At 39.5% G+C, this 27163-nt stretch overlaps 1 protein-coding gene across 1 annotated transcript in view; it reads left to right on the top strand.

The window, feature by feature from the left end:
* LOC126354843 (methanethiol oxidase-like) overlaps positions 1–27163 on the top strand; it is a 161045-nt gene that overhangs the window by 129384 nt on the left and 4498 nt on the right. The window contains exons 8-10 of the mRNA XM_050004822.1: positions 4367–4554; positions 22628–22773; positions 22927–23049. Of these exons, the coding sequence (XP_049860779.1) occupies positions 4367–4554; positions 22628–22773; positions 22927–23049 (457 nt within the window). The remainder of the gene's footprint in view (positions 1–4366; positions 4555–22627; positions 22774–22926; positions 23050–27163) is intronic.

Raw genomic sequence — 27163 nt, forward strand, 5'->3', positions numbered from 1 at the left:
GTGAAGCAGGTGCAGTAGAGTGCGCGGTTGGCGGCCATGCAAGAGTTCAGCAGGGCTGCGATCACCCAGAGGCGTGAAGCGATAAGAACTCAGAAATTGCAGCAGAGCGTCATCTGTGGAAAAATCACTAAGGAATTTTTTCATCTGGCATTTGAAAGTGCGGACAAGGTACTCAACCTCCCCATTTGATTGCGGATGGAAGGGACGTGCTGTAACATGATGAATCCCTTGTCCAGTACAAAAATCACGGAAGGCCTGTGAAGAGAGCTGAGGGCCATTGTCCGTGACGATCGTGGATGGAAGACCTTCTAGCACAAAGATTTTGGACAAATCCAATGTTGTCACTGCAGTGGTGGGCGACGGACATCTAACAACAAATGGAAACTTCGAGAAGGCGTCAATCAACAGTAGCCAATAAGTACCGAGGAAGGGGCCGACAAAGTCAGTGTGCACCCATTCCCATGGCTGTGCTGGATCAGGCCACAGAGAGGGCATTGTACGAGGTGCAGCCAGTTGTTGAGCACACTGACCACACGCAGCAACCATGTGGGCAATGTCCGAATCAATACCGGGCCAATAAATGTGCCTGCGGGCCAGGGACTTAGTCCGAGAAATACCCCAATGACCTTCATGCAACAGTTTGAGAACATCTTTGCGAAGAGAGGCTGGCACCACGACCCGTGGAGATGCGCCATCTGTGGCCAGAAGAACAACACCATCATGAACAGACAGACGAAGGCGCAAGGCATGGTAGTTAGGGGATCCGATGCCCGGCCCTTGGTCCTGTCCGGCCAACCCCGTTGAACAAAACCAATCACCCGACGCAGGACCGGGTCCCGCGCAGTAGCCGACGCGACCTGCGAACCTGTAAGTATAAAACCCTCGACCGCACGACGTTCTTCCTCATCAATGTGGAAACAGAGTAGTTCATCACGATCGAAAACCAGGTCGAGGCCCATCGGCAATCGCAACAATGTGTCAGTGTTGGCGTGCTGGGCCTTGGGGCGATAGTGAATCTCATAGTGAAAATGAGACAAGTATAAGGCCCAACGTTGCAGGCGGTGAGCTGCCTTATCCGGAAGCGACGCCGATGGGCTGAACAGAGAGACCAGTGGTTTGTGGTCGGTGATGAGGTGAAACTTAGAACCATACAAAAAAACGCTGAACTTTTTTAGAGCATAAACGATAGTGAGCGCCTCCTTTTCGATTTGGGAGTAACGCCGTTGCGCCTCGTTGAGGGTCTTGGAAGCATAGGCGATGTGTCGTTCCGACCCATCCTTATACTGATGGGCGAGAACAGCCCCTAGGCCATACTGTGACGTGTCAGTCGCCAGAACCAAGTGCTGACCTGGACGGAATGTGGCAAGACAAGGTGCCAACTGCAAATGAGCCTTCAGGTGGACAAAAGCCTGCTCACACTCGTCGGACCAACAGAAAGGGTCGTTTTTGCGTAACAGCTGATGCAGAGGATAAGCTATCGCCGCTGCGGATGGAATGAAGTTGTAATAATAAGCAATCTTGCCTAGAAACGCCTGAAGTTCTTTGACCATAGATGGCCAGGGTAGAGCGTTAATGGCCGCAATGTGCTGACATATAGGACGTATACCCTCACGGGACAAGTGGAAACCAAGATACACAAGAAGAACTGTGACTTGTCCAGATTGCACCTCAACCCAGCCGAATGCAAAACCCGAAACAGTGAACGCAAATTACGAAGGTGCTCCTCAGTGGAGGCCCTCGTGACAACAGTGTCCTCCAGATAGTTTATGCAGTCGGGAACGGAAGCCGTGACCTGTTCCAAAAACCGCTGAAAAATGGCCGGTGCGCTACCAATGTCAAATGGTAACCGCTGGTACTGATACAATCCACAAGGAGTGTTGACGACAAGAAATTCCTTGGAAGTAGCATCCAACGGCAACTGATGGTACGCCTCCGATAAGCCAAGTTTGGAAAAGAACTGGCCCCCAGCGAGCTTGGTAAGTAACTCCTCAGGACGGGGAAGAGGGTAAGTGTCAATGAGGCTCTGAGCGTTGACAGTGGCTTTAAAATCACCACACAATCGCAGACTCCCGTTTGGTTTAGAAACCACCATGATCAGCGATGCCCATTCGCTGGAGGTAACAGGAAGGAGAATCCCTGAAGCTGTTAACCTGCCTGTCTCAGTCTTGACAGGTGCACGCAACGCCACCGGAATAGGGCGTTCCCGGAAAAACTTAGGGCGAGACGTAGGTTTAAGAGTAATATGGGCTTCAAAATCCTTGGCACAACCTAGACCAGCAGAGAACACGGACAAAAATTCAGAACACAATCCATCCAGCTGTTGATATGGAATATCCTCAGATATGAGGTGCACATCATCATCAATGGAGAACCCAAACAACTGGAAAGCATTATAACCGAACAGGTTTTCAGTGCTCGCATGATCCACCACATAAAACGTGAGGGGCCAAACAACAGACTTGTAGGCAGTGGAAGCATCAAATTGGCCCACGATAGGAATTTTCTGTGTATTATAAGTCCTCAGATTTCGCGTAACTGGACACAAAGGAGGGAAGCCCAACTCCAAATACGTGCAAGAATTAATGAGAGTTACTGCACAGCCAGTGTCCATTTGCATGCGGATGTCTTTATCCAGAACACGAACAGTAACAAACAACTTATTTGTTTGAGAAAGCACACAGTGAACATCCATGTCTGATGCCTCGTCCTCGTCGACAGGAACTTTAGGGGACTGACACATGAAAGCAATGTGGCCTTTTTTCCTATATGAATTACACGTGGCCCAACGTTTTGGACACGTGGCCCTGTCATGCTGTATGAAAGAACAGGGGCAAGAAGGAAGTGCGGAACGAACCGGCTTCTGTGGTTGCTGGTTTCGCTGCGAGCATTGCGGCCCAACGCAACGTTTTTTACGCGAGTGAACCGCCCCCACATCTTTGTTCTCCTGTGAAACAGGCAAATTGCCCGTGTCGAGAGTTGACTGTACAGCACCTACATCACACCACGCGTCTGTTTGCGTGCCAGCAGCGTGAGACACTTCAAAGGATTGAGCAATGCTTAGAACTTCTGACAACAATGGGTTTTGGCAGTTGTAGGGCACGCTGCCAAACTTCTTTATCAGGAGCAAGCCGTAGAATAGCATCCCTAACCATTGAATCAGCATAAGACTCATGATGAGTGTACGTGACAAACTGGCATTTCCTACTCAGTCCATGTAGTTCCGCCGCCCAAGCCCGGTAAGATTGATGGAGCTGTTTACGACACCGGTAGAATGCCACGCGGGCAGCAATGACGTGGGTGTTGTTTCGGTAATAGTTAGACAATAAGTCACACATTTCTTGGAAGGACAGAGAGGCAGGTTCCCGCAGAGGGGCTAACTGAGATAGCAGCTGATAGATCCGTGGGGAAATCCAAGATAGAAATAACAACTTACACATAGGAGCGTCGACAACGCCGAAAGCCAAGAAGTTTTGCCGCAAACGCTTCTCATAATCCTCCCAGTCTTCAGCGGCCTCGTCGTAAGGAGGGAATGGAGGTGGAGAAGAGGAAGACAGACGATGAGTAAGCAACGTCGACAGTGCCTGAATCGCAGCCGTCAGCTGTGTTTGTTTTTCAGTGAGCGCTTGCATAAGCTGTTCCATGTCTGCCCCCTCATGAACACGCAAATCCACAACGCAATGAAAATATCCCATACTCGTCGCCAAAAAGTGTTATAACCTTTAATCACCAATAATTGCGTGGATATTCAACACTCTCTTCTTAGAAACAATAGGTGATTACATGATAACAACTCAGTATCTCGTATTCGACTGCCGTGCCGTGCCGTGACATGCGGCCAGCACCGTTCGTAGCTAGGTGGCACTCCCGTGCTCAGCCGAGTTGCGGAGTGCCTCTATCGCCGTTTGCGCGTACTGTCGTGGCGGCACTGTTAAATGTCGTAGCACGGTCACAACAGTTTCACACATCTTACGTTTTTCCTTAAAGAAGATATAAATACAGTAAATGTCTTCAAAGTAAAGTCTTGAATTTAAAAAAGCGTATTTCTTACAGTAAACATTGACAGTGTAATTATGCTGTTCTGTAGAAAACTGAACTTACCACAAAAGTTATTGAATGTGGTGAGATGAACAACAATCGCACAAAAGTATGTAACTTCATTTCCTAAATTTTTCAGGTATGCCCTGAAACACAGCAGCATGTTTTCAAAGCACAAATATACTGTGTTCATATTATTTAAAGCATGAAATGAGAAAGTGTCTGTTATCTTTCTATGAAAATGATGATCTTTATATGCTTACTATGAGTAATTTTTAAATACTTCTAAGATAATGTATAATTGCATTAAATGTCAATTAAAATGTTTTAGGTCTTGTGACTGACATCATTATATCATTAGATGATCGTTACTTGTACTTCTGTAACTGGCTTCATGGGGACATACGTCAGTTTGACATTACAGACACAGCTCATCCAAAGCTTGTGGGACAAATTTTCTTGGGAGGCAGTATTGTAAAAGGTGGTCCAGTTCAAGTGACGGAAGATAGTGAGCTAACGGTTAGTTGCATTGCATGTTGCTCCCCAAATCTTTTCGTGTATTTCTGTATATTTTTAAGCTATTATTATTATTATTATTATTATTATTATTATTATTATTATTCCAGTAATCTTTTACTGTAAGATTGAAGATTTTAAAGTTAGTGCTTTGCATATGCTTTTCAGTGGTTATATTTCCATATTGCTACTTACTGATTGATTGATTGATTGTGTGTGTGTGTGTGTGTGTGCATGTGTGTGTGTGTGTGTGTGTGTGTGTGTGTGTGTGTGTGTGTGTGCGCGCGCGCGCGCGCGCGCGTAACAAGATTGTATGCACATCTACATCCACATCCATACTCAGCAAGCCACCCACCTGACGGTGTGTGGCAGAAGGTACCCTGAGTACCTCTATCGGTTCTCCCTTCTGTTCCAGTCTTGTATTGTTCGTGGAAAGAAGGATTGTCGGTATGCTTCTGTGTGGGCTCTAATCTCTCTGATTTTATTCTCATGGTCTCTTCGTGAGATACACATAGGAGGGAGCAATGTACTTCTTGTCTCTTCGGTGAAGGTATGTTCTCGAAACTTTAATAAAAGCCCATACCTAGCTACTGAGCGTCTGTCCTGCACTCTTCCACTGGAGTTTATCCATCATCTCTGTAACACTTTCACGATTACTAAATGATCCTGTAACGAAGCGCGTTGCTCTCCGTTGGATCTTCTCTATCTCTTCTATCAACCCTATCTGGTATGGATCCCACACTGCTGAGCAGTATTCAAGCAGTGGGCGGACAAGCATACTGTAACCTACTTTCTTTGTTTTCAGATTGCATTTCCTTAGGATTCTTCCAATGAATCTCGGTCTGGCATCTGCTTTACCGGCGATCAACTTTATATGATCATTCCATTTTAAATCACTCCTAATGCGTACTCCCACATAATTTATGAAATTATCTGCTTCCAGTTGCTGACCTGCTATTTTGTAGCTAAATGATAAGGGATCTATCTTTCTATGTATTTGCAGCACATTACACTTGTCTGCATTGAGATTTAATTGCCATTCCCTGCACCATGCATTAATTTGCTGCAGATCCTCCTGCATTTCAGTACAATTTTCCATTGTTACAACCTCTCGATACACCACAGCATCATCCACAAAAAGCCTCAGTGAACTTCCGATGTCATCCACAAGGTCATTTATGTATACTGTGAATAGCATCGGTCCTACGACACTCCCCTGCGGCACACCTCAAATCGCTCTTACTTCGGAAGACTTCTCTCCATTGAGAATGGCATGCTGCGTTCTGTTATCTAGGAACTCTTCAATCCAGTCACACAATTGGTCTGATAGTCCATATGCTCTTAGTTCGTTCATTAAACAACTGGGGGGAACTGTATTGAATGCCTTGCGGAAGTCAAGAAACACAGCAGCATCTACCTGTGAACCCGTGTCTAGGGCCCTCTGAGTCTCGTGGAAGAAAAGCGCGAGCTGGGTTTCACACAACCGTCTTTTTTCGAAACCCATGCTGATTCCTACAGAGTAGATTTCTAGTCTCCAGAAAAGTCATTATACTCGAAAATTCTACAACTGATCGATGTTAGAGATATAGGTCTATATAGTTCAGCACATCTGTTCGACGTCCTTTCTTGAGAACGGGGATGACCTGTGCCCTTTTCCAATCCTTTGGAATGCTACGCTCTTCTAAAGACCTATGGTACACCGCTGCAAGAAGGGGAGCAAGTGCCTTTGCATACTCTATGTAAAATCGAACTGGTATCGCATCAGGTCCAGCGGCCTTTCCTCTTTTGAGAGATGTTAATTGTTTCTCTATCCCTCTGTCATCTATTTCGATATCTACCATTTTGTCATGTGTGTGACAATCTAGAGAAGGAATTACAGTGCAGTCTTCCTCTGTGAAACAGCTTTGGAAAAAGACATTAAGTATTTCGTCCTTTAGTCTGTCATCCTCTGTTTCAGTACCATTTTGGTCACAGAATGTCTGGACATTTTGTTTTGATCCACCTACCGCTTTGACATAAGGCCAAAATTTCTTAGGATTTTCTGCCAAGTCAGTACATAGAACTTTACTTTCGAATTCATTGAATGCCTCCTGCATAGCCCTCCTCACACTACATTCGCTTCACATAATTTTTGTTTTTCTGCAAGGCTTTGGTTGTGTTTATGTTTGCTGTGAAGTTTCCTTTGCTTCTGCAGCAGTTTTCTAACTCGTTTGTTGTACCACGGTGGCTCTTTTCCATCTCTTACGATCTTGCTTGGCACATACTCATGTAACGCATGTTGTACGATGGTTTTGAGCTTTGTCCACTGATCCTCAACACTATCTGTACTTGAGACAAAACTTTTGTGTTGAGCCATCAGGTACTCTGAAATCTGCTTTTTGTCACTTTTGCTAAACAGAAAAATCTTCCTACCTTTTTTAATATTTCTATTTACGGCTGAAATTATCAATGCAGTAACTGCTTTATGATAGCTGATTCCCTGTTCTGCATTAACTGTTTCAAATAGTTCAGGTCTGTTTGTCACCAGAAGGTCTAATATGTTATCGCCACGAGTCGGTTCTCTGTTTAACTGCTCAAGGTAATTTTCAGATAAAGCACTTAAAAAAGTTTCATTGGATTCTTTGTCCCTGCCACCTGTTATGAGCGTTTGAGTCTCCCAGTCTATATTCGGCAAATTAAAATCTCCACCCAGAACTATAACATGGTGGGGAAATCTACTCGAAATATTTTCCAAATTATCCTTCAGGTGCTCAGCCACACAGCTGCTGAGCCAGGGGGCCTATAGAGACATCCAATTACCATGTCTGAGCCTGCTTTAACCATGACCTTCACCCAAATTATTTCACATTTCGAATCTCCGTCAATTTCCTTTGATACTATTGCACTTCTTATCGATATAAACACTCCTCCCCCTTCACTGTCCAGCCTGTCTCTGCAGTATACATTTCAATCTGTAACAGGCTACCAGGTTGACAACCAGGAAATACACAATTCATGTGAACTGGAAGGAGTCCAATGAAAAGGTTAGGGCAATCACAATACTATTTTATAGTTTCCATAATGGAGTAAGGGATTGGAATCTACTTACTGAAAAAAATTGTATGCAGTTTTTTCTAAAGTGGGCCTGTATAAAAGAGGAAAAAAGCCACACAACTCTCTTCATGTGACAGTGCATGCAGTTCTTGCAATATGTCTAGTAAACAGTAAGTTTCTCATGACCAGCGTTTCCGGATGACTTTTCCAAACTCTCCCAATTTCCTATACCTCACCTTTTCCTTTACCTCTCATCCTTCCCTTTCACCCTTTCTGCCAGAGGGAGGAGCCATTGGCTCTGACAGCTTGCAGATTTAAATACCTTTGTTTTTGTGTTCTCCTGCCACTGCTTGGTCAATAGAGGTTTTATCTGTCCAATTAAACTATTATAATTTGTCATCCATGGCTGTTTTCTATAATCCATCTGTTTTTTCCCCAGTAGTCTGCTGTTGATGATGTATTGCATATTATTTCTATAGATGGAACTATCTTTTTCTGTATTAAATTCTACTAACTTAGCTCTATTCAATTGAAATGACAAATAACAGTAACCAGCCACAATTTTTTTTATATTCCCACGATGCATTTCGGAGGGTAAAAATTAATCAAGTGGATTTATGTCAGTTAATAAGCCTTTATTTATTGTACATATGTTTTTTTTTTCAAATTTGGCACTGCCTTTCAGTGATTACAGGTTCATTTCACTGTTGTATTTACATACAATATGACATATGCTTTACATACTTGGAACTTAGCAGACTTGGTGGATTACTATCTAACAAGTGCAAAGAAATTCAGATGTAAAAATAAGTAGCGTAGTTATTGTACCTATTAGCTTAAACTGATTTTCAGAAGTCACGACAGAATCTAAGCTGATATTTTCACGTTAACTTTCTTATTTACCATGGTCCTCACAAACATGCATAGGTGTCCACAAAGGGGAGAGGGGGCAAGAAAGGACACTTGCCCCCTCCTGCAATCTCAATACATGCTTTATATCCAATACAGATTTCTCACATGTTTCTGGCAATGATTATCAATGACTGCACCACAGGTTTAACATTGCTAAGCCTGATGGGGAATACAGTGATGTTAGCAAACAATATACATTATTGTAGAATGAAGGCTTTCACGACTGGATTACATGGCTGTTGATATACTTTCTGGGATGTGAGGTCGTGGTCCAAGAACTTTTCTGCTCCTTACGTTTCGTCCAGGACTGCGCTGGACTTCCTCAGAAGCGCTGCTCCACTGAGTCTTGCCGACTGACTGGTCGGGTGTCTGAGAGCGACTTATATATTGTGAGAAAGGGGGGCGTGGTTCAGGTGACACATGATGAGCAGTGATAATCCATAGCAAAGATAAGGTTGACTATCGATTACCACCTTGTCAAAGATAAAAATTGTTAGCAATTTTGTAGAGCCACTGTCCATATATTGCTAAGTTTCATAGCCTCCTCTTTCTTATTAAAATTATCGTGATGTTTATAAATTTCAATAGCTTCTCTATATAGCCGTGGATAGTAATTTAACGTTGTAGATAAAACTTCGGTATCCAAAAACTTCACTTGATTAAGTCATCTACCTCTATCCGAAAAGAAGATAAAAGAACTTTGTTGAAAAGTGAAGCTGTGTGTCCTCGATTGTATGGTGTACCTAAAATTCATAAAATAGATTTTCCTTTAAGACCCATAGTCAGTGCCATCAATTCTCCCACTTATGAAATAGCAAGATATTTAACAACTTGTTTACAACCATTTATTGGAAAAACTGACTCGTATATAAAAGACTTGTCATTTTATTGAAAAACTAGAAGGACTAACTCTGGCCCCTGAAGATATTCTTGTAAGTTTTGACATTGTGTCGTTATTCACAATGATTCCTGTTAACGAAGTTATGATTTTCATAGCGGATATTTTTCCAGAAGATTTGACTGTTCTTTTCAGACATTGTCTTACATCAAGTCAGTTCCAGTGGGATAATGAATTTTATGAACAACTTGATGCAGTAGCAATGAGTAATCCATTAGGCCCTGCGATTGCCAATCTTTACATGGAGAAATTTGAACAATCAGCCCTAGACAAAGCTAATAACCAACCATCTCGTTGGTATCGATATGTAGATGACACATTTGTGGTTTGGTCCCATGGTAGAAAGGCCTTGGACGATTTCTTTGATTATCTAAATAAAATTCACCCAAAAATACAGTTTACCATGGAAATAGAAAAGGATAACAGAATATCTTTCTTGGATGTCTTAGTTATGAGACGGTCTGATAGAAGCTTGGAATAGAAAGTTTTTCGGAAGGCAACACATACGGACAGATATTTACATAAAAATTCTAATCATCCACAACAAAAAAAGGAGTGTCATAAAAAGTCTTGTCGATCGAGCAGAACGAATATGTACACCTGAACATTTGGATGCTGAAGTGAAACATCTGAAGCAGGCTTTTGAGAAAAATGGCTACTCAAGAAAAAGAGATAAATAGAATTTTGCGTCCAAGGAACAGAAGACCAAGAGATAAGAATGAACCACGACGACAGAAAAATACAGTAGTTCTCCCTGTTATTAAAAAAGTAACAGATCGGATCGGTAAGATTTTACGAAAACATGACATAAAACCGGTCTTCAAACCAACAAAAAAAATAAGTCAAGTACTACGATCTGTGAAGGATAAATGCCCTCCCCTGTCGACATGTGGTGTGTATAAAATTCCATGTACCTGTGCTAAAGTTTATATTGGTACTACCAAAATAAGTGTAAATACATGACCCAAAGAACATAAAAGTCTTTGTCGACTTGGAAAAATAGAAAAATCAGCTGTAACAGAACATGCTCTTCAACCAGGCAACCACCAAGTGAAGTTTTCGGATACCGAAGTTTTATCTACAATGTTACATTACTATCCACGGCTATATAGAGAAGCTATTGAAATTTATAAACATCACGATAATTTTAATAAGAAAGAGGAGGCTATGAAACTTAGCAATATATGGACAGTGGCTCTACAAAATTGCTAACAATTTTATCTTTGACAAGGTGGTAATCGATAGTCAACCTTATCTTTGCTATGGATTATCACTGCTCATCATGTGTCACCTGAACCACGCCCCCCTTTCTCACAATATATAAGTCGCTCTCAGACACCCGACCAGTCAGTCGGCAAGACTCAGTGGAGCAGCGCCTCTGAGGAAGTCCAGCGCAGTCCTGGACGAAACGTAAGGAGCAGAAAAGTTCTTGGACCACGACCTCACATCCCAGAAAGTATATCAACCGCCAATATACATTATGACTTTTTGTGGTTTTCATGCTGCTCATGGGAAATTGTGCTGATTCCTAGATACAGAGGTGATTTGAACACTGTTCTGCAGTGAAGATGGATGTGGAACTTTATAGAACTGTGCTGAAGCAGTGTCCTCAATCTATTCTTTGCCAGTTCATCATGCAGCCCTTATCAAATTGCAGATTCCCTGTTACATGGAATCCATTAGCAATTACCAGAACAACACAAACATAGCAGCAATATGTGTACCCATCTCCTATCCCCCAATTACCATAAGGATATCTGCTCCAGCCATTGCTTGCCCTTGTAACTGGGAAATCTAGAGTAAATTCTACACTGTGCCACAGTTTCTGCTTCTCAACCTCCCGAGAAAAAATTACATGATTGGAAAATTGTTTCTGTCACCTCTTACTTCTCAAGTTTGCATTATGTTGCCCATCATGAACACTAAACTGGGGAAATATACTCACCAAAATACCTAATGTAGACAGCACTTCCTTTTCCCCTGGAACGAATGACAGCTCTTCACAGCCTGAAGAAAAACCAAGGAACGCTAGAAAATACACTAAACAAGAACAGAAAACTTGAACCCAACAAAAAGACAAAAACAAGTTGAGAGTGGGAACGTTAAATATAATAGCCTTGACAGGAAATACTGAAGAGATTGTAGACATGATGGAGAGGAGAAAGATTCATATCCTTAGGTAGAGTGAGACCAAGTGGAAGGAAAAAATCTCTGAATTGCTGAGAGGTGGGTACAAATTATACTGGCAGGGTCACAATAAAGAGGCAAAAATGGAGTGGGGTTTGTGTTTCACAGAGACATTGACACAATTAAAGATGTGAGCTTTGTAGGTGAAAGGATAATTAGAGCAAGAGTGAACATGGGAAAGAATAGTTTTACTATACTCCAAGTGTACGCACCTCAGTAAGGGTGCAGAAAGGAAGAAAAACAAAATTCCTTGAAGAACTGGAAGACCAAGTAAGATAAGATAGCATTATGATATTTGGGGATCTGAATGCTCAGATTAGCATGGATAGAAATGGATATGAGGAGGTGATGGACCCTTTTGAATATGGACGACAAAATGTTGAGAGTGAAGAAATTCTAAATCTGTGCATAAGGAATCACCTTTTAGTAAAGAATACATTGTTCAAGAAACAAGATAATCATAAGATTACTAGATATGGCTGGGATTGCAAATCTAAGACAGTTATAGACTATATATTAATGGACAAATTAATTGGAGGAAAAGTAAGGGAGACTTAGTCATACCAAGTGAGCACTTTGATAGCAACCACAGGTTACTAGTGACTGATCTAAATTATAAGATTAAAAGTTTGAATGCTGTACAAAGAATGCCAAAAATTATAGAGTGGAAGTTGAAAGAAGAAGAAACTAAGGAAAGTTTCCAAAATCTAGTAGCACAAAAATTGCCAAAAACTGAAAGGGGTAGTGTAGAGGAAGAGTGGAATCTGTTTAAAACATCAGTAGTTAAGAGTTCTGTGCTGATACGCAGCAAAATAAAGGGTAAAGTGAAAGACAAAGAATCCAGTTGGTGGAAAAATAGAGTAAAAGATGCAATTAAAAAATGTAATATGACAAAGAAAAAATGGTGTTTGAAAAAATAAATCAGAACCAGGGGCTGGTACCAAAAGATGAACACAAGGTGACAACACTGGAAAGGGAATACTGACAAAAGAAATTACAAGCAAAGAGAATTGTGGAAAAAAGGAGAAGAACTTGACACACAATCGGGAGAAAACAACATCTGCCGTCTTGCTGAGTCACATCACCATTCAAATCAGGACATTGGGCACATCATGTACATCAAGGGAGCCAATGCAAAACTGCTAAAAGGTAAACAATCTATTTTCCAATGTTGGACAGGCTAATTTTATAACATCAGCAACAAAGTGTTTCCGCATCCACCAATTACTAGTCCTGATCCTACCTCAGGACCTGTCACCTCAATTAATGCTTGCCATTATCAAGATGAAAAATGGAAAAGCAACTGGCCCAAATGAGCAACTGGCCCAAATGACCTACCAGCCGAAATCTGGAAAATGCTCAGAAAACCTGCTTCAGAATTCCTTGCCTCACTCTTCAACCGAATAATTCCTGAAAAACAACTTCCACAAGCATGGACAACTAGCACAACAGCTCCAATCTGGAAGGAAAAAGGAGACATGAACGATTTGCTCAACTTATCACCCTATTCTACTCATCTGTCATACTTTAAAGATCTTTGAATGGGTACTTGCTAGTAGATTCAGAAGTATTGTCTCTGCAACACCAAACCAGTGTGGATTTGTTAAGGGTTGCAGCACCATCGATGCTATCCATGCCACATGCCTTTTGACGTAAAAACACAAAGGCAGACAGAAGAGTGTACACATGGCATTTCCAGACCTAGAAAAGGCTTTCAATCATATCCCACATGATCTTATTTGGCAAGCTCTTCACCACCATGGCATCCCTGACAAGTATGTAAGCTGGGTGCAACTTTTGTACCATAATTCCACTATTGCTGTTCGGGATCCTGCTGGAATTTTTTTGCCCTTTGATATCACTGTGGGTGTTCATCAGGGTTCTGCCATTTCACCATTGCTATTCATCTTTTGCATGGATACAGCAACAGCTGACATACAGACTTCACATCCCTGGACCCTTCTTCATGCAGATGATGTGATACTTGCCAACCAAGCTCGCCGTGAACTCCAGCACCAAGTTCAATTGTGGAAGGACAGACTGGCAGAAAATGGACTGCACCTCAATGTCCAGAAGACGGAGTACCTAGAATGTGGCTCCCAAACCAGAGGCACCATCAGTATCGGCAAAGAAGACCTGCAGAAGACTATGCATTTTAAGGCACCTCAGAGTGCAACACAACTATTGATACTCGAATGAGGGTGAATGCAGCTTGGCTCAAGTGGAGACAGGTCACTAGAGTCCTCTACATAAAAAGATGCCTCAGTATCTAAAGGAAAAATTATATAAGACAATGGTACACCCAGCAACAATTTATGAGACTGAGTGTCGCTCTGTGACGAAACAACAGGAGCAAATGTTACACACCATGGAGATGAAGATGCTTCGATGCTCCACGGGGCTGATATGATGAGACCATGTAAAAAATACAGATGTCCGGCAAAGGTTTGGTGTCGCACTGATCACTCACAAAGTGAGGGAAGCCCGTCTCCACTGGTACAGCCATGTCATGAGAAAGCAAGACAACTCGGTCCAAAAACAGCGCTCCACATCAGCCCGGGAGGAACAAGACCACCAGGAAGACTGTCAAAGAGATGGACTAACAACATCAGGCGAGACATGCATGTTGTTGGCTTAAGACCAGAAGATGTCAATGACAAGGAGAAATGGAGGAGATGTAGGAAAACAGCAGACCCCGCAAGTCAGGATTAATGCTTGGAAAGAGAGAGAGATAGAGATAGAGAGAGATAGAGAGAGATAGAGAGAGATAGAGAGAGATAGAGAGAGATAGAGAGAGATAGAGATAGAGAGAGAGATAGAGAGAGAGAGAGAGAGAGAGAGAGAGAGAGAGAGAGAGAGAGAGAGAGAGAGGAGCTGGGAATATTCAACCAGAAACTAGAGCAGGCTAGCAAAGGGAGCTAAAAACTGTTATATGGGTTATTGAAAAGTAAAAGATCTGACAGAGAAGACATAAAAGTGATTGAAACAGAGGATGGTGATATTATCAGTGACATGGAAGGTACCAGAGAAGAGATGAAGAATTATTTTGAAATCTTACTGAATGGGGAAGGTACACAAGAAAGTGACACTGAAGTCACTGAATTAGAGGAAGAGCATGATGCAATGTCTTGGTTAGAAACCGATAATTCCCTGGAACAGATGAAAAGTGGGAAGGCGGCTGGAGTAGATGAGCTGACAGTGGATATGATTAAAGCTGCAGGAATCCACAGAATATGATGGTTACACTGGGTGCTGGCGATGGTATGGAAAGAAAACAAAGTGCCGGATGAATGGAAAAAAGGGATTATAATACCATTGTTCAAGAAAGGTAGTAGAAAGAAATGCACCAACTACCGAGGAATCACACTGTTCTCACACTGCCTTAAGATAATGGAAAAGGTCATAGAAAAAAGATTGCACACAATTCTAGAACACCAATTAGAGGAACAACAGCATGGGTTCAGAAGTAACAGGGGAAGAGTAGATCTCATTTTCTATCTCCGTCAGTTAATGGAGAAATACTGCGAAAAGAAAAAGAACTTGATAATGGTGTTTGTGGATTTGGAAAAAGCATATGACAGTGTACCAAGGTATAAAATATGGGAATGCTTGAGAAAACAATATTCCTGATTCATTAATTAAAGAAGTCCAGATGCTGTACAATGGTTGTGAGAGCAGTGTACAAGTAGGAGGTGGAAGATCAAAATGGTTTAAGACAGAGAGAGGTATTTAGCAAGGCAGTTTGCTCTCCCCTTTACTCTTCATTACGCTTATGGACATGATCATGAAAGAAATGAGGGAAGAATAAAATGAAGATCTCAACACTTTTGTTTGTTGATTACATTCCCATTGGGGAGAGACAGAAAAGGAGGTTCAGAGGAGACTAGATTACTGGAACACAAAATTTAAAAAAATCAAGTTAACTGTGAGTAGGAACAAGACAGTGACAATGAAAATGAGCAGGACACCCACACCTTGTCACATCGTACTAGAGGGGGAGAAGGTTGAATGTGTGAAAAGCTTCAGTTATCTGGGTAGCATCTTATCATGCTATGGAAGTTCCAAACTAGATGTCTTAAATAGAATAACAGAAGGATCTAGCTTCTTCCACAAGTACAAAATCTAATTTGGGACAAGGAAGTCCCTCAAAGAGCCAAACAGACCATGTTTAAAACTTATCTCCTGCCAATCATGATGTATAGTCTAAAGGCCTGTGTCATAATAAAGAGAGAAAACAGTCAAATACAAGCATGTGAAATGAAGTTCCTTAGGTCAGCTCTACAAAAATCTAGGAGAGACGGAGTCAGGAATGATTATGTAAGGAGAGACCTGCAGGTGACATTGACTACAGAGGAAAGAATGGGTGCTTTGAGATTGAAGAGGTTCGGTCATGTGAAGCGACTCGAACTCCGCGCCAGTATTTGGAGATGGAGGTACCAGGAAGAAGACCAATTGAGTGGCCTAGAAATAAATGGACAGACCAGGTTAAGGAAGATATCAAGAGGAGAGGAGTAACATGGGATGTAGTGGAGATGGAAAAGCTATACCAGGACAGAAACCAATGGAGGCATATTGTTCACAAAGTTCCTAACCGTCTCGCTGGAAGGAAATCATGATGATGATGATGATGATGATGATGATGATGATGATGATGATGATGATGATGACGACGACGACACTCATCATACCTTAGCTGTCACAAAAATTTGTGCTAAAGTTTCTATTTGTACCACAAAGTGCATGTAACAGATGCACCTGAGGGACGTTATAGGCTAGTATGCCATGTTGTACACTGCCCCTTGCCATTGTGTATGGGCCCATCAACTACTTACTTATGTACACACTACTATGACATTACTGGATTTCGTTCTAAAATAGTTTACTATCCACATGAAGCACATAACATTTGAAATGGAACTTATTAGTTTTCATGCTCTCTTGTTATCTTCAGATGCTTATCCAATCAGCCTAAGACTGTGCTTTTGGATTCACTGGTGCTTCTCCTGTATAATTTTCTACAAGTTCTGTACTTTGTTAGAAAGCACTGCAGTTTTTTCCCTCTGTATAGAATGCATAGCTCCTTCATGTTTTCATTTAACTTAACCATGTTCGTAAGCATTTTAAAAAACTTTGAATTTTCTGATTCTCTTAAAATTTTTACCATTTTACATGTCTGATTCAAATTCTGGCCCAATATTTCAAACAAATGCGTAAACTTTTCATTGCTATTAAATGTTTCATATACCTGCTACCAATTTGTGTGAAGGGACTTTCTTGCTTTCATTATGGTCAATTGTTCTTTTACAAGTAAGTCACCATGTGACATTGTTCTATGATCTGTATTAATCTGGATGAGTGGAGGTGTATGATTAGAGAGATGGTTTTCAATAGTTCTAACTCTAATTTCTTTCTTTAAATATGTAACATGGTCAATGTAAATCTGTGAGGTACGTGTTATATTTGTTGGTGACAACATAATAACAAGACAGAATACCTAATGTAATTTATATTTTAGCTTAAAAAGCTTATAATCAGGTCTCCTAATTTTATAGTTTTTTTCCCACCCAGTTGTTGTTGTTGTTGTTGTTGTTGTTGTTGTTGTTGTGGTCTTCAGTCCTGAGACTGGTTTGATGCAGCTCTCCATGCTACTCTATCCTGTGCAAGTTGCTTCATCTCCCAGTCCCTTTTGCAACCTACATCCTTCTGAATCTGCTTAGTATATTCATCTCTTGGTCTCTCTCTACGATTTTTACCCCCCACACTGCCCTCCAATATTAAATTGGTGATCCCTTGATGCCTCAGAACATGTCCTACCAACCGATCCCTTCTTCTTGTCAAGTTGTGCCACAAACTTCTCTTCTCCCCAATCCTATTCAATACTTCCTCATTACTTACGTGATCTACCCATCTAATCTTCAGCATTTTTCTGCAGCACCACATTTCGAAAGCTTCTATTCTCTTCTTGTCCAAACTATTTATCGTCCATGTTTCACTTCCATACATAGCTACACTCCATACAAATACTTTCAGAAAAGACTTTCTGACATTTAAATCTATATTCGATGTTAACAAATTTCTCTTCTTCAGAAACACTTTCCTTGCCATTGCCAGTCTACATTTTATATCCTCTCTACTTCGACCATCATCATTTCTTTTGCTCCCCAAATAGCAAAACTCCTATACTACTTTAAGTGTCTCATTTCCTAATCTAATTCCCTCAGCATCACCCGACTTAATTCGACTACATTCCATTATCCTCATTTTGCTTTTGTTGATGTTCATCTTATATCCTCCTTTCAAGACACTGTCCATTCCGTTCAACTGCTCTTCCAAGTCCCTTGCTGTCTCTGACAGAATGACAATGTCATCGGCGAACCTCAAAGTTTTTATTTCTTCTCCATGGATTTTAATACCTACTCCAAAATTTTCTTTTGTTTCCTTCACTGCTTGCTCAATATACAGATTGAATAACATCGGGGAGAGGCTACAACCATGTCTTACTCCCTTCCCAACCACTGCTTCCCTTTCATGCCCCTAGACTCTTATAATTGCCATCTGGTTTCTGTACAAATTGTAAATACCCTTTCGCTCCCTGTATTTTACCCCTGCCACCTTTAGAATTTGAAAGAGAGTATTCCAGTCAACATTGTCAAAAGCTTTCTCTAAGTCTACAAATGCTAGAAACGTAGGTTTGCCTTTCCTTAATCTTTCTTCTAAGATAAGTCATAAGGTCAGTATTGCCTCATGTGTTCCAGTATTTCTATGGAATCCAAAATGATCTTCCCCCAGGGTCGGCTTCTACTAGTTTTTCCATTCGTCTGTAAAGAATTCGTGTTAGTATTTTGCAGCTATGGCTTATTAAACTTATTGTTCGGTAATTTTCACATCTGTCAACACCTGCTTTCTTTGAGATTGGAATTATTATATTCTTCTTGAAGTCTGAGGGTATTTCACCTGTTTCATACATCTTGCTCACCAGATGGTAGAGTTTTGTCAGGACTGGCTCTCCCAAGGCCGTCAGTAGTTCTAATGGAATGTTGTCTACTCCCGGGGCCTTGTTTCGACTCAGGTCTTTCAGTGCTCTGTCAAACTCTTCATGCAGTATCGTATCTCCCATTTCATCTTCATCTACATCCTCTTCCGTTTCCATAATATTTTCCTCAAGTACATCGTCCTTGTATAGACCCTCTATATACTCCTTCCACCTTTCTGCTTTCCCTTCTTTGCTTAGAACTGGATTGCCATCTGAGCTCTTGATGTTCATACAAGTGGTTCTCTTCTCTCCAAAGGTCTCTTTAATTTTCCTGTAGGCAGTATCTATCTTACCCCTAGTGAGATAAGCCTCTACATCCTTACATTTGTCCTCTAGCCAACCCTGCTTAGCCATTTTGCACTTCCTGTCGATCTCATTTTTGAGACGTCTGTATTCCTTTTTGCCTGTTTCATTTACTGCATTTTTATATTTTCTCCTTTCATCAATTAAATTCATTATTTCTTCTGTTACTCAAGGATTTCTACTAGCCCTCGTTTTTTTACCTACTTTATCCTCTGCTGCCTTCAGTACCTCATCCCTCAAAGCTACCCATTCTTCTTCTACTGTATTTATTTCCACCATTCCTAACAATTGTTCCTTTATGCTCTCCCTGAAACTCTGTACAACCTCTGGTTCTTTCAGTTTATCCAGGTCCCATCTCCTTAAATTCCCACCTTTTTGCAGTTTCTTCAGTTTTAGTCCACAGGTCATAACCAATAGAATGTGGTCAGAGTCCACATCTGCCCCTGGAAATGTCTTAAAATTTAAAACCTGGTTCCTAAATCTCTGCCTTACCATTATATAATCTATCTGATACCTTTTAGTATCTCCAGGGTTTTTCCATGTATACAACCTTCTTTCATGATTCTTAAACCAAGTGTTATCTATGATTAAGTTGTGCTCTGTGCAAAATTCTACCAGGCGGCTTCCTCTTTCATTTCTTAGCCCCAATCCATATTCACCTACTACATTTCCTTTTCTCCCTTTTCCTACACTCGAATTCCAGTCACCCATGACTATTAAATTTTCATCTCTCATCACTATCTGAATAATTTCTTTTATTTCATCATACATTTCTTAAATTTCTTCGTCATCTGCAGAGCTAGTTGGCATATAAACTTGTACTACTGTAGTAGGTGTGGGCTTCATATCTATCTTGGCCACAATAATGCTTTCACTATGCTGTTTGTAGTAGCTTACCCACATTCCTATTTTCCTAGTCATTATTAAACCTACTCCAGCATTACCCCTATTTGATTTTGTGTTTATAACCCTGTAGTCACCTGACCAGAGGTCTTGTTCCTCCTGCCACCGGACTTCACTAATTCCCACTATATCTAACTTTAACCTGTCCATTTCCCTTTTTAAATTTTCTAACCTACCTGCCCGATTAAGGGATCTGACATTCCACGCTCCGATCCGTAGAATGCCAGTTTTCTTTCTACTGATAACGACGTCCTCCTGAGTAGTCCCCGCCCGGAGATCCGAATGGGAGACTATTTTACCTCCGGAATATTTTACCCAAGAGGAAGCCCATCATCATTTAATCATACAGTAAAGCTGCATGCCCTCAGGAAAAATTATGGCCGTAGTTTCCCCTTGCTTTCAGCCGTTCGCAGTACCAGCACAGCAAGGCCGTTTTGGTTATTGTTACAAGGCCAGATCAGTCAGTCATCCAGACTGTTGCCCTCGCAACTACTGAAAAGGCTGCTGCCCCTCTTCAGGAACCACACATTTGTCTGGCCTCTCAACGGTACGGCTATCTGTGTCACTGAGGCACGAAAGCCTCCCCACCAACGGCAAGGTCCATGGTTCGGGAGATTTTAAAATTCTAATGACAGAATTCATCATCACTGTCCAATTACTTATAATGGTCAAATATTATTAACCTCAGCTGGCCTATCTTTATTGTTACTGCTGTTGATTCAAACCCATCTCTATGGAAATATTTTCCACACTACTCATTATTTATGTTGTTATTGTCTTCACCACAACCCTTTTGGACATCTTTCTATAGTATACAGCCACAATAATTATTTGAATAAACCCTTGGAGTACAAGTGGTTTCTGCCCGAAACTACCATTTTTATTAATTTTTTTTTTTTAAATACCTACCAGTGCCTTTAGCATGCAACACTAATTCTGTTGCAAGACAGAGACATAGTGGTACACTGAGATACTTCTATGAATATAATGCATTGTAGCAGTCATTTACAGCATTCAAAGTAATAGTCGATGCAGAGATTATGCTATGTGATTGTCGGAGATAGTGATGTGTGGCTTTTGTTAAAGTGTCCGTACTGAGGATATCATTGACATTCAAAGCTGTTATTACACTCTCCTTCCTAGTTGCTGCTACTGCTCACCAATGAGCAAAGTCTCATCTGAAGATTTGACAGGAGTAAGATTACAGTAAACTTTTCAGTTTACTTATCTTTTCTTTTAGAGATGGCTTCAGTTTTTCTTGTCTAGGGGTCTCATTCTTGAAGCTGAAATTCTCACATTTTAGGTTCTCATGGTTCAAATGATCTAAATAATTTTGAAGATTGTCACTGTAGAATTTTTGTTATTACATTTATTTATTTTGTCAAATTTTTGATAGCACACAGTCTTTTGAATTTTCACATTGACAAAGCTGAAATTAAATTGTTCACCCAAAATACAAAAACATGTCCAATCACATCACAGGCATTCTTACTACTATTTCACTGTGCAATAATAACAATATTCCAAAGGGTTTACAAATTTTCTTGACAAATGAATTTATATTAGTTTAAATTATTGTTTCATAAATGAATCAAGAAATAAACATAATAAACAATACTACATTGTGTAATCAATAATAAAAATTTCAAGTATGCCAAATAATTCCTAATTTCAAATGTTTCCAAATAAACTGTACATTCAGAGCAAGTACATATCGATTGTAACAATGAAAATAAAGTAATTCCTGTTCATAAATTTTAGCTTGAAATATATCACATTGTGTATAAATTATATGAAACTTTTCAGTAAAACTGCTGAGATAATATTGACCTGTCCAAAATTCAAAACATATTACTGGTATTGACTACTATTGTTAAGGAAAAGTAGTGTTAGAGGAGGATGTCCATTTACAAAGTCAATATACAATGTCATAGTAATGTAAATTTCAGACTGCACTGCTGTTTTTATGAGAGGTTTTGAAATGGAACCACAAGGACAGCATGTAGTTTTGATATCAAATTTATTATATTTTAAGCCCACTTTAGCTTGTTTTTTTAGGACTATAATTTGTTTTAGGCATTAAAAGTTCATAAAGTATAGAGATGTGGGACTGTGTAGGAAAAATGTGAATTTGGTTTCAAATGTGTCACATGGAATGATGGGGGATTGGAAACTCTAAGTCCTAGTGGTTCCAAAGTAAACTCTCTCCTTAAAACAAATTATTGTTTACGTTTTGCCAGTTTCTTATTGTATTCATTGCTTACTATTATGATAAAAGTTTGTTTTGTGAAATATTCTAAAATTTTATTCAGAAGAAAAACCAGCCCCCAAAAACTGACTGAAGGTTTACTTTTGGCCAATGTCTTCTAGTATTCGTTGCTCATTCTGATAACAAAGGCTGCTTTTGTGAAAAATTTTAAAATTATATTTGTTTTCATATTGCTGAGATTCATAGGGCTACATACGAGTCTGTTCAGTCTTTCAGCCAAGTTTATTCACAATACATAAGTGAAGTGTGTTACTTCTTGGAAATTTGCAAACTTGTTCTTCTTTATTACTCAAGTATGGAACAATCTGTAGCATAACTTTAAATTTTTTGGGCTCATTGGTGATGGCAGCTGGTGCTCTTAATAGAAAAGTGAATATTCCTCGTGCATATGATCTGAAATACTTTGTGTTCACTAGTATAGTTTATTTATAAATTAATAATGGATAATTTTTCCTATATTGCAAAACAATTCAATAAATTCACAGTATGTGTATTATGTGTGATTACAAGTCTATTTCAATACTTTTCTTGCAACTAGGAACAGCCTGATCCATTGTTTGTAAAAGGAAAAAGACTGTATGGTTCACCACAAATGCTGCAACTTAGTTTGGATGGAAAAAGGTTATACGTCACCTCATCTTTACACAGTGCTTGGGACTGGCAGTTCTATCCTGATATGGTCAAGTATGTATAAATTCAGTCTCTTTTTCCTTATTACACTGACAATCTCACATGTGTAAGTGTTATATTGCCATATAACACATGAAGAGAATTATAAACAATGTTACTAATGGTATAAGTATACCAAGTTTCATACATTTTCCATTTCTTTTGTAGACATGGTTCATACATGCTGAAACTACATGTAAACACAGAGAAAGGGGGGCTCACTCTGGATAAAGACTTCCTTGTGGAGTTCAGAGACGAAACAGGTGGACCCGTCAGTGCACATGAGATTCGGTGAGTACTGTGATCTCAAAATTGCTATAAAACAATGTTAATATGTAATGAATACTGTCAATGTTGTTAACAACAGTCACAGATGTGGGAAAGATAGGGCTTGAAAATTTTGCTATAGAGTGAACACGTGTGGTATAAGTTAAATCACTATTTAACATGAGGTAGTTACAAGACAGTTATGCATTATTGAATAATATGTTCAGTTATTAAACTTCTGCCGGTCATTGTGGCTGAGTGGTTACAGGCACTTCAGTCTGGAACTGCACTGCCGCTACAGTCACAGGTTCGAATTCTGCCTTGGGTATGGATGTGTGTGTGATGTCCTTAGTTAGGTTTAAGTAGCTCTATGTTCTAGGGGACTGATGACCTCAGATGTTAAGTCTCATAGTGCTCAGAGCGATTTGAACCATTATTAAACTTTTGAGTTGTTCTTCAGGAGCTAAGAGTACTGAAGATTAGTGAACATCATTAGTCACAATTATTGAAAAGCAAACAAAGTAACCTTCTACAGAACTATCTTGAATGGAAATTTAAAAACTGAAAGAGTGAGATTTTATCAGGTATGTCTCTTTCTTGGTGAGGACTTCTTTCTTTCACTGATGGTCTTCAGTTTTTTATAATTACATACTTCTCTATTTAATAATCATTCCTTAATATTTGGTTCTCTCACAAAAGATAAATGTTTGAAGAATATTTTATGAGATTGGCTTCTGCCTATTTTTGCAACAAATAAATTCTTCATATGCTACTTTTGTTGCTCAACATTTCAGCAAATCTGTGAATCTTCAATTAAAATTTTAGTAAATTAGGAAACTAGTAATGATGTGACAAATATGATGAAATGTGTTTGGATGAGAAAAGTAGAACATTTGTCCTCTTCAGTAGCAGTTAGAAGCCATTCTAAAATTGTTTCACCATATGAGTTTGTCAGGTATCTTCTTTTCATTGGAAACTTCCAAAATGTGTGAAAAAATAGGAATAGAAGTTTTTGATCTTGTGAAAGAATCTGACATTGTCTGTTAATATCTGCTTGTGCTCACTGGAATATTGGGAGCATGATTCCAATTCTAATCATCATCCACATGGACTTCAGAGTAGCATCTGTGTGGCTTTACTGTTTCCCATACTCATTCACATGATTGAGACTTTTGCTTCAAGCACATTTAAAACAGAACATACAGTACAGAATAAACTGGTTCAAGGTGTCTTTTGCCATTCGTTCTGCTCAAGAGGTTGCCATAACAGCAGCCAAGTAGTCAATTGTTTCTAATGAAGATAATTGAGGACTAGATCAAAAGCTTATGATTTTACACAGGTTTAACATTACAAATAAACCAAAAATGCATTATGTGAGTGGAAACTAAAGGGCTGGGAAAATTAATAATTGTTCAAGAATGTAGCAAACAGAAAAATACAAACAATATTGCAATATTGTTTCTCTCTTCATGAAATATAACTATTTTCTTCTTGTACACTGTTCACTTAACATAGGAATGTCACCATGGGCCTTTAATGAACAGTAACTTCTTTGTAAATTAGATTGACTGGCATCTATAAGGAGTGTTGGTTCATCAGTTCATCCTAAATTTCTCCATACTACAATCTAAAATTAGTGCCTATAAAATGGAGCTCCCCAAAAGAGGTTTTTTTAAGGATATTATCACCTCCAACAATTTTTAGTTTATGAATGGCAGTAACAACAGTAAAAGCATCATGAATTGAAGCATTTTTTATATGTTCTGTCCTCAAATATTATTTGCTTAACCATCTTCCTTTTAGTTGTTTAACGTCACTTCTTCACTGATCTGGCTGCACCCCTTCTTGCTCCTTGTTGTCCCATTTTTTCCCACTTTTGTGGTGTCATTCAGATAAAAAATATTTAGTTTATGCTGAGCATTCTCTTCCCCTCCTCTTCCCTATTTTCTCTTCCTTCGTTCATTCCTTCCCTCCTCGCTACTTACCTCTGTGCATCGAATCGGACAGAACTGTGGTTGACAGATTTTTTGTTAGCAAATTTACATGGTATCTTGTATCAGGTTTGATACAATAATGTAACAGACCACTGGAGTTTCTGAAGTATATTTAGAAAACTAAATGCTTGTAGTCCTTGATGCATGTTATTTGTGAACTGACCCTCACCATACCCTAGCAGTTGCTGCTACAATAATAATAATAATAATAATAATAATAATAATAATAATAATAATAATAATAATAATAATAATAATAGATCACAACCATCTGCATAAACAAAACCATGCTGCATCTACAGTTGTAAGAGAATTGCTATTTTCCTTTCAGAATTTAAAATGAATGAGTAAAATTAAATGGCTTGTACTGAAATCTGAATTCATGGAATCTTAAATGACCTGTGATATTCAACCATATAGCACAGGCAGTGATTTGTTTCTGATTCTAAACATGAGAATTGAAATATCCAAAGAAGATAGCACACTGTTAGGTAATTTGGTCTCATGCAGGGTGTTCGTTTAAGTCAGCCTAAACTCTTAAGAGTTTTGATAGCAAAGTCTTGTACACTGGTCAAATCCTTATCTCCAGACACTCTTTTACATCAATTTCATTGAATGCTGGGTTTCACATGTGAAGTGCAAGAAAACAACCAGAGCAGATCAATAGCAGACAGACTTAAAGGGTGTTAACTGGATATAGATAAAGCCATCTAAACTCTGCATACCTCTTAGTGGAGGGAACCAGAAACTCCTTGATACAGCAAATGAAAATTGTGTGATTTGGTGCACTGATAGTATGGTCACAGACCTTTATAGAGATTTCATTTACCATGTCATTACGTTTAGTTTTCATGGAAAGAGTGAATTCAATGGGGCCTCTAGAAACTATTGACAAGAGGCTGCATGCTTATGTGGAAGTGCATGATCATCAGATATTGTATGTATTGTTTCCCTCAACTGCTATTTGGTTAGCGGATGCTCTTGAAACTATTTTTTCTGTGCTTTCTTACAATACAATTTATAAGTGGCTTTCACATGCAAAATATGTAACATTTTTATGTGGAAGGTGTATTGTGATCATTTAATAGCAAATGCAGTTTTAATGTGGCACATCATAGCATTTTAGATTTACAATCAGAAATCTCACTCCATAGAAGTTTTGAGAAACATTTGTTGGTGCTCATTATACTATTGTTGTGCTAGTTTGACAGACATATCTAACAATGTTCAATGGCCTTCTTGGGGGTCTGTTCACATATCTTATGATTAACAGCAGAGGCAACACACATGCTGTGTATTGGTTAGCAACTGCATCGACTAGAATGTGTCTTGAAATAGTGTCCCGAGAAGCAAAGCTATAAATAACTGCAGGTAAGAAACTAATGATATCATGTTTAGGGTATCACTTCCAACTAAATATTTTGCAGATGGTTTCAATGTATGATAATTTCTTGCAGTACTCCACTTTGACATCAAAATAATATGAAATCATCACATAAAATGTACTGGAAATGGCAGCAATAGGGTGTCTTCCTGGGGGAGGCATGTCTTCTCCACAGTAGACATTGATCAAAATTTTTATCAGAGTGAAATAGCAGAAGAAATGCAAAGTTTCGAAGAAAAACTGTGAAGAATTTGATGCCTGCCCTGTCTGGTCTGCATGAGAACATTACAATCATGTTAAATTAGTTACTGTGCTGACTGTAACTGTAATAACCTATGTCATATTTCAAAAATTTCAGCAAAGTGTTCTCAAAATTGTACTTATAGGGGATCTTAGAAGAGTAGTACTGTTCCCTTATATACAAAGGGCTACAAAGTTAAAAGCGAAGAGATTTGAGAAAATAATCTTCATTAGAGCCGTATGTGTCACATGCATGAAAGAGTTAAGAACAAACACAAATAATAAAGATAATGATTACCTTTCACCATGCACCATAAGGCACTGGAAGTAGGCAGGTTGAGATAAAAGGTAAATAATTTTCAGTGACAGATTTTAAATTAGAATCACTGAAGAAGATTTCAATTTGCTAGTAATTGAAGTACATGTGTGTGCAAACTAGAAAAGGTTATTTTCGAATAACTGTGTGCAAGTTAGTTTTAAATGCATGTATTCATGAACAGAATGTTAAACTATGTCATAT

Source organism: Schistocerca gregaria, chromosome 3 (assembly GCF_023897955.1).
Source record: "Schistocerca gregaria isolate iqSchGreg1 chromosome 3, iqSchGreg1.2, whole genome shotgun sequence".
NCBI lineage: Eukaryota > Metazoa > Arthropoda > Insecta > Orthoptera > Acrididae > Schistocerca > Schistocerca gregaria.